This window comes from Empidonax traillii, unplaced genomic scaffold, assembly GCF_003031625.1.
Source record: "Empidonax traillii isolate 1590-97213 ecotype Southwest subspecies unplaced genomic scaffold, ASM303162v1 scaffold388:size1278207, whole genome shotgun sequence".
Lineage (NCBI taxonomy): Eukaryota > Metazoa > Chordata > Aves > Passeriformes > Tyrannidae > Empidonax > Empidonax traillii.
Window position 1 is genome coordinate 638,752 of NW_020955581.1, and position 8,552 is coordinate 647,303.

General features: G+C 45.3%; 1 protein-coding gene across 2 annotated transcripts in view; it reads right to left on the reverse strand.

The window, feature by feature from the left end:
* The window catches only part of PDZRN4 (PDZ domain containing ring finger 4), a 242,520-nt gene extending 235,025 nt beyond the window's left edge, over positions 1–7,495 (reverse strand). For both annotated transcript variants that reach the window (XM_027893442.1, XM_027893441.1), the window contains exons 1-3: positions 6,890–7,495; positions 4,517–4,603; positions 778–882 (exon numbers count right to left, since the gene is read on the reverse strand). In XM_027893442.1, the coding sequence (XP_027749243.1) occupies positions 778–882; positions 4,517–4,603; positions 6,890–7,495 (798 nt within the window). The remainder of the gene's footprint in view (positions 1–777; positions 883–4,516; positions 4,604–6,889) is intronic.
* Between the last annotated feature and the right edge of the window lie 1,057 nt (positions 7,496–8,552).

Here is an 8,552-nt window from a genome sequence, read left to right on the forward strand (position 1 = left end):
TTCATGTGTCTTTTTTCAAAAACCTGTTCAACTGGCAAGTTCACATCATACCTGTAAGCCTCCCCTAAACTCCCAAGGTTGGAATGATGTAGCCTAAACAAACCAAGCAGCACTGGTATGTGCTGTCACTCAGAGTTGCATCAGAGCTGTAATGTGAAATGCCGTTTTGACAGCACCCTAAGGAGCCTGTTTCAGTCATTGTTTAAAACTGTTCCCTTGAGTCTTCTCACAGGCCTAGTTACAGTTACACATGCAGGCTAGATAGCAACCTATTCCTCTGACTGAGAACAAGAGATCTCCTGATCATACAGCAGAAAATATTCTAATTCTTCTAATGGCTTAAGAAGTTTCACAGCAATGCTCTCCAGCGTTGCTTCTATGCCATGTCCCAGAGTCACGACAGTAATACTCCTTACATGGGACAAAATCAGTTCCACTAAACCTGTGAATTTCCAGTCATTTGCTTGCCTTCTTTCTCAACTTAGTGAAAAGAAATTCAAAATGCCTCTCCTGCTTGCTACTTAAGTGTCAACACCTTTTGTTTTGCTTAGATCAGCTTAATCTCAAAACCAATAACAATAGATTTATTTCTTGTTGGAAAAAATCTATCTTGTGTCTTCAATTCTAAGAAATTTTCAAGCACTTCAGTGTACAAGAATCATGCTCAGACAGAGCAAAAGAGGAAAATTACAACATACTTAGTGTAAAAACCATCAAATCCTTTATTAATCTGATAATATGACAGACTAATCCACTGGTGTGGGGTTTTTTTCTTACCTCAATAATCTTGTCATGAATTTGCAAGCCTTCTGCTTTGTCTGCAGGTCCATTTTCCAAAATCTTTGACACATAAATTCCCTGAGCAGATTCCTCCCGATTGTTCTGTACCAGGCAATAGGGAAGTTGCAAAAATGGCCACATTAGTGCAAGAAATGAGATGGTACTGCAATCAGCAACAATGAAAAATATAAATCCACCTCACTTTTCCAGCTAAGGATTAAGCTTCTTGGGATTTTTTTTTCAACTTGCTTAACACAAAGTAGTCATTAATAAACAGGACAGAATTAATGAACTATTTCAGCAATTTTTATAAGATTATCCATTTACTTCCGGTTATTTTAGTCTAAATGAGACACAGGGTGCAGTGGTAATCCGATCCCTGCTAAAATACTTAAAGCAAACTTCAAACTTTACAGAAGCCAATGTCTAGCACATAAAGGCACAGGGGAAGATACTCAAAAATGGAAGCACAAGTGTTTCTCTCAGGAGGGATAGGGCTCCTGCTGTACTGCTGCTTACAAACTTTCTTACTGCATTTGTAAATAAAGTTCCAAGGAGGAAAACTGCATTAGTCAGTTGGCATGTAACAGTGATAGGATTTAGTTGGAACTGGTTAACCTCATAAATCCTATTCACATGGGAGACTGAGAACTTGCTCAACTATGAAATCCATACAGATCAGCTATGGACAAAAAAAGAGCCCATTTCCAGTTGATCTCTAGACATCACCAAAGTACAACTCATATAAGGTCAAATTTAAAAAAGACAAGCTATTTACCACAGTTGAAACAATATAACTGATGTTGTACATACTGAAATTAGTTTATTTCACCAAATGATAGTTAAAAGTAATTTTAAATAGTTATTTAACTATTATATAACCTAGAATGCAATAAATGAAACATCTTTTCCCAGTTCATTCATGCTTTAGATAGCAGTTTATATGATTTTTATTTTCCTTCTGTGACTGGTTGAATCCCTGACCAACGGCACAGTTCATATGTGGACAGGTTATAAGGTCTAGGTCCTATACGCTCCTGGGCAAAATATTTTAATAGGTACTTTGCATATGTGGCAACAGTCCTATGGAGACTCAACTCAGGTAGCTTTCAGGTCAACAAACATTTGTTCAATACAACGTTAGTCAAGATTGACTTCATAAACTCCTTTTCTTGCCCCCCTTGTCACAGCGACTCATAGGTGTCAGGTCAGAAGTAAAAGTGAAACATATTAACAGTTCCCACAATATTTTGAAATGATGAATAAGCAGACCTTCACTGACTTCCCATTTAAGTAGTGGGAAATGTAACTCCAATAAAAGAAGCATAATAGCCATTAATGAAAATTAAGGAGGGACATAGTTTGCTTTCAACTTAAGAAAACAAAAAGCTAGATTATAGCACCTTCACCCACACCTGCTGTATTTCTTTTCATCAGCAATTTCACTGGCTTTTTCAAGGGCAATTTATGACCTGTTAAGAAACAAGGGTATTTCAGAACGGCTAGTGGTTCCCACTGGTTGCATGTGCTGGTACCCACCACTACTGACAGGCAAACACAGCACAAGGCACCCTGATCTCCAGCACCATATCACAGAGCCTACAGGCTGTGCAGCAGTTGTGCCTACAGCACACACCTCCCTCCAGCCTGGCTTTGACATGGTGTCCTCAGGGGAAACAGTCCTCCCAACTGGACAGAGCAGGGGCCCAGCAAAGCAGCTTTGCTCCCTTAGAATAATGAACCACCTCCCAGAAACAGACTTATGTGGAGCGAGTCCCTTTCTGACAAACTAAAAGACAAACCTGTGATGAATTGTTCCTTTCCTCTCCTCCTCCCTTCAGGTAGAAGGTAAACATTGGGGAAGCCTATTACGGACTGAAATGAAACACAGCCAAAAGAAAGTACATTCCCCAAGTCACTAAGAGTCACCTGATTTCCAATGGGAAAAACCTGCATTGTACTTATAAAACACAAACAACATGTGATGAAGGAACACATCCCCACATAAGTGACTAATATAAAGACATGACTGTTCTGCCCTTCCACTGCAAGAGCCAACACTTCACCAAAAAGCACTTTTCCCTTGAATGTACAGAGCACCTTCATGTACTCTTTCTGTCTTGTTCTTAAACAACTCCTGTTCCAGTATTTAAGTTTTTGAGCAGAATTTTGTATTTTCAATACTCTGAGTCAACTCAAGTGTTTTTTTTTCCTGTCTTATCCTTTGGCTCCAGATAGACTGAGTGAGATCTTATACTGATATCTGAGAAATGCCAATCAAACACCTGTGGTATTCACATTTATCAAAATAAGTACAAAACAGAAAAGAACTTCTAAATTGAACTTCGAAGACTCAAAAACACCAGAGACCCATCCCTGCCTAACAGCCCCATCAATTTCTCCATCTTCAAATATGAATGTTAAGGGAAATCCATGACCATTTCCTTCTCCCTAGTCAGCAGCTCTCTCAACAAACAGTGCTATAAACCTTTATATATTTACCAATTACTCCTTAAACTTCCAGAATATTAATTCAAAAAGGCTTTTTGTAATATATATAACTGTTACAGTATGCACTGTCAACATCTAAGTACTTTAAAGCAGCTCAGTTACCATCCCAAGTAAACTGAACACATGCTCCCATTTCCCTGAAGTTTTCCTATAGATGTAAATAACAGAAGTCTGGATTTTATTACTGGTATACTCAATATATGAATATAATCAACTTGTAGCCACTTGTTGTCTCAACCTTCCTCTAGAAAATCTAAGAAATTCTTGCTTTGGACTTAATGCACCAACATCTGATAAGTACTGGTCTTCGTATTTACCCATAAGGAACCGTAATTCTACAGTGGACTTTGGCTAATGGGAACAGACTGTTTGGCACCACTAAAAATAGCTTTAGAGCAAAAGATTGTCAAACTAATATACAGGGTGCCACTCCATTTCTCAATAATAGCTGCAGGCTACAATTCTTCCACTTAACAAGAACCTGATCAGTACATAACTATTATCAAGCCTTTTTGATCAACTACTAATTTTCCAGTTTAACAGGTTTCTTTACCCTTCATATGCAATGATAGTCCTGATTAATGCTTTTGGAAAGATGAAAAAGAAAAAAAGAACTAGCATATTCATGTGCATGTTCTAGGTGGAGGTTAGTGATCCTTATGCATATTTTATGATTTGCAGTGAACTTTTTAAACCTCAGCTGATGAGACTGGATTGATTTAAGATACAGCATCAATCAAAACTGTTTCAATTCACATACAAAAATTGAAAGCAGGCCTGCCAAAGCAGGACATGTGCTCAAAGTATCTGAGTTACACAAACAAATTTTCTTCTTTACATGAAAAAAAACCCCACCAAACCAACAAGCTGTTTCACAAAATTCCAATGGCCTAATCTTGCAACAGTGACTCTTATAAGTAATCCCGGAGATTTTCATTGAACAGTTTGCATGAATACATATTACTCACATGGGAACTGAATGTAGATAATACAAAGTTTTAGAGCAAAAGCACTGTGAACACCTTTCCTGAAAATAGGAATAATCCAATTCTCACAAGATTATGTCTTCCAAAAAATGATGTCAACTACACTTGATAATATACAGTTCTTCTATCTTTGGAGCTGATTCTATACTTATTGTCATCAAAAGTAACTCTAATTACTCACAGTGTATATAATAAAACAAAGTATGGTCAAAATCACCTACAGTTACTTTTCTCATTACCTGATTGGGTCGTCCTCCTATAATATTGAATCCCAAAGTATCATTTTCTCTGTGTAGCATGATCATTAATGGCTTGGGTTCACCCACCTAAGAAGGAAGAAGTGAAATATTGTTAGAGAACACATTCTCATAAAGAAGTTCTTAAATGAGAGCACTAATTTGCAAAAGATTTTTAGCTGGAGATATATAAGATAAGGTTTAAATGAAAATTAGGCTGAAAAGACTTGGCCCTGGCAAGAAAAACAAACAAAACAAAGGAAAAAGTCACATGTCACCAAAAAGTTAACAGGTAACACCTGATTACCTTTAATTATCTTCAGATTATCTTCAGCTGAATAAAAAAAAGTGCAGGGTTTTGGTGCAAAGAATACTCAGCACCACTGAAAAAAGTCAGAGCTCCAAATGTCTGGAAGTTTTTATAAATACAAAATTCCTATGTATGCCAACATTTCAAACTTTAAACATAGAGGTTAAAATGCACAACATAATAATTTTTAGACCCGGAAGCCTTATCAGTACACATTTCGTAGCAACTTTCATGGAAGATACATAGAGAAAATGAAACCCAACTCTTCAGCCCAAACTTTGACTTCTCTCCAAAAAGTAAGCACCCAAAATCACATCTGTAAAATGTAGGGGTTTTTCTGAAGAAGGTTTCAAATATAAAGCAAACACTCAAAAGCACAAATGGAGTCAAAGTTAAAAATTAAGAACAGCAAGGTTTTCTTACCATGGACTAGGTAAATAATTTTCTTAATATTTGGAGGCTTTAGCACAGCAAGTTACCTTATACTGAAGCCCATATTTAATTAACTTTGACAGTGACGTATTATATCGCCGCATGACACATTTGATTTTAATGAAGTCTATTTTTACTTTATTGGTAGTTTTCCTCCCAAATTCCTGTTTTATTCATTCCCCTGCTCTGAGCGGCGGAGGATGCGCGAGCGACAGTACCGACAGCGACACCTCCCGGTAACGCTCAGAAGCAGCGGATGCTCCTCCGCTGCCCAGGAGGAGCGATGCTCCACGCATATCCCCACACCTGCCATCTCCTTCCTGAAAGTCCAGTCATCTGTCCTCCCTTCTTCAGCCACCACTTTCCTTGCTCACCCCCCACTTCTCAACAGTCCCTGCGGCCCCACTTCACGTGTCCTTATCCCACGTGCCAAGAGATGAAGCAAATGTATGAGCACATTTCTCAGATCCACCAACCTAAACCTCATGGATTTGCTAACCAAAATACACTATAAATAAATAAATAAATAAATATTCAAGTCTTCAAACACAGTTTCCCTGCGTTTCTAGGCATACAGGTGTCCTGCAAACAATGTCCCTTTCCCGTTTCCCATATGGCAGTCAGATGCCCAGCACACCACATTGCTTCAGGCATGAGTTTGGCTTCTTCCTATTGAGATTTTGCTTCTCGGCGTCCGTGAAGATTTGGGTAAAAAGAAAAACTCCTTGTATTAAACACTCCTCACCGCAGCTGCAACCATCACTGCCCGAGCCTGCAGTGTGAGCTTCCAGTCAGGAGTTAACGCTTAAAACCAACCAGCTCCAACATTTAATACCAAGCCAGCTCACTGGTGCCCTTGGATGGTTTGTTTCACCTAAAGGAAGCGAGTTGGTCTTTAAGCAATGCTCTTAGACCTGAGAGAAGAGCACAGCACTACTCCGGCCTCTGCTATCATGGGCATCACTCTATTCCGCCATACGATAGAGATTTGTTGTCCTTTCACCATCGTTTCCAAAGTTTACAATAATTTCACACTCCATTTTTTAAAGACAAATTTTCAACTGGTCAAATAAAAGTTAAAAACCATATCCACGCCCCTGAGCTGCCGCCAGTCCCAGATGGAGCAAACTGAGCAGGAAAGCAACCCCTGCGAGGCGGGGCAGCCTGATGGGGGACACCCTTCCCGTCGGAACCGGGACCCGTCTGCCAGCCCAGGAGAGAAGCCATCTCCCCTCCCGCCCGCTCCCCTCCCCTCCACCCCGGCCGAACAAGCGCTCCGTCACTGTAGCTGCTAAGCACTGCTGGGCTCACCACAGTTCGGCCACCGCAGGGTGTCGGAAAAGGGACCGACAAGAAGCGTATCCCCGGTGGGGGCTGGCGGCTCCATCCCCCCAAAGGCGGTAAGGGACGAGAAGTGGCGACTCGCACCGCCCGGGAGATACGCAGCAGGATAGGGCTGGGTCCCGGCACAGACTGCCGTGGTGGTGACTGCCAGCCCCCGGGGACACTGCCCGCACCATCACTCGGGCCGGTCGCTCACAAGTCGGACACCGAGAAAGCAGGTTCGAGGGGAGCACAGCTAGAGAGAGCAGGCCGGTGCGCGGTGCCTCGCCGACCCCCGCCACAGCACTCACCTTGCCAGGCTGGCTGCCCGCCAGGTCCCGGGCAATGCTGCTGATGTGGCTCATGTACTGCCCGAACTTCGCCTGGTACCGCCGCGCCGTCAGCTGCACCTCGCTCTGCAGCGCCGACAGCTGCGCCAGCAGCGACTTCTCCCTCCTGCTCCAGCGCAGGGCCTCCCTCTTCAGCTCGGGACCCGGCTTCGGGGCGCCGCCGCCCCGCAGCTGCCCCGCCGCGCTGCCCCCCGAGCGGCCGGGGTGGGGCCCGGCCGGGGGCTGCGGTTCGGCGGGGCCGGGCGGCCCGTAGCGACACGCCGCGAGGTGGGCGGGCAGCTCCCGCAGCCGCACGGTGCGGCCGCAGCCCCGCGGGCTGTAATCGCACTTGACCTCCAGCTTCTGGACGAGGCTGCGGAGGGGCAGGACAGGGCGCAGCTCGGCGGCTGCCAGCGGCCGGCAGCGCAGCGGGCAGCGGCGGCGCCGCGCCGCCCAGGGCAGCAGGCAGCCGGCGCAGAAGACGTGCCCGCACGGCGTGGACAGCGGCTCCTCCAGCACCCGCCTGCACAGCCCGCACTGCAGCTCCGCCGCCACCGGCCCCGCAAACCGCGACGTGTCGAAGCCCATGGCCCGGCCCGGCACCGCGAAACTTTCGGCGCCCCGGCCTGGCCCCGGCGCCGCTGGAGCCGCTCCTCGCGGGCGGGCGGGCGGTGAGGGGCGGGCGGAGGAGCGGGGCCGCGCCGGGGGAGGCGGGCGGCAGCGCCGAGACGGAGATACCAACAGCTACCCCCACCCTCTCGCATTAGCTCGCCCTCGCCGGCGCTACCGCCCCACGCCCAGCCCTGGCACCACCTCCGCCCTCCCGGAGCATCCTCGCTGCGCGGCTGGGCGAGGGACCGAGGGGCGAGAACTCGTTGCCGTCCTGCTTGCCCACCCCGCCCTCCCCTCTGCGGGTACTGTCCCGGAGGGTCGCTCGGGGCTTCGGGGCAGCGAGTCGCTCAGGCTCTGGCTGCTGCTTAGATGTGCAGGTAAATAACGCGCACGTGTAAGCACGCCTATTTCATGAAGCTCCAAAAGGCTTCCTTCTGTCTTTTCTTCCCCTTCTGGAATACCTGTCAGGTCACAGAATCCTGAAGTCTCCAGTACTAGTGCTCTCTTTGTTGCCACACGACAGAAGAAATAGAGTTAGGATAAGAAAATTGCTTGTTGAGCTCCCTTAAACAACAACATAATATATAAACAACACTTTCGTTTGAAGAAAAGCTAAAATACAGCAGAATCTGGAAAAGCGTATTTAATATCAATAGTCAGCCTGGATTCTACCCCTTCACTGCTGCATAACCCACAACACACTGAAACATGAGACCCCTAACACATTCCCCACATAACTTCACTATTGAAAACACAGAACCAGATTACTGCCCCCCAGCCCTGTGCAAAACTTCCCAGAGCAGATGGGGATGGAGCTCTCTGAGGGGTTTCTTCAGCTGGCTCCTTAACATCTGGATCAGACACCATCACTTTTGGAAGGGATGACAGGTTTGGTCTGTCCAGGCCCAGATCACAGGATGTTTTCTGGGCTGAGAACTCCTGAGGCAGAGCCGAGGTGTGTCCTTACCAGTTCAACAATTCCTGCCTCAAACTTTTAATCCCATGAGCATCCCTCTGGGAAAGCCATGAGGGC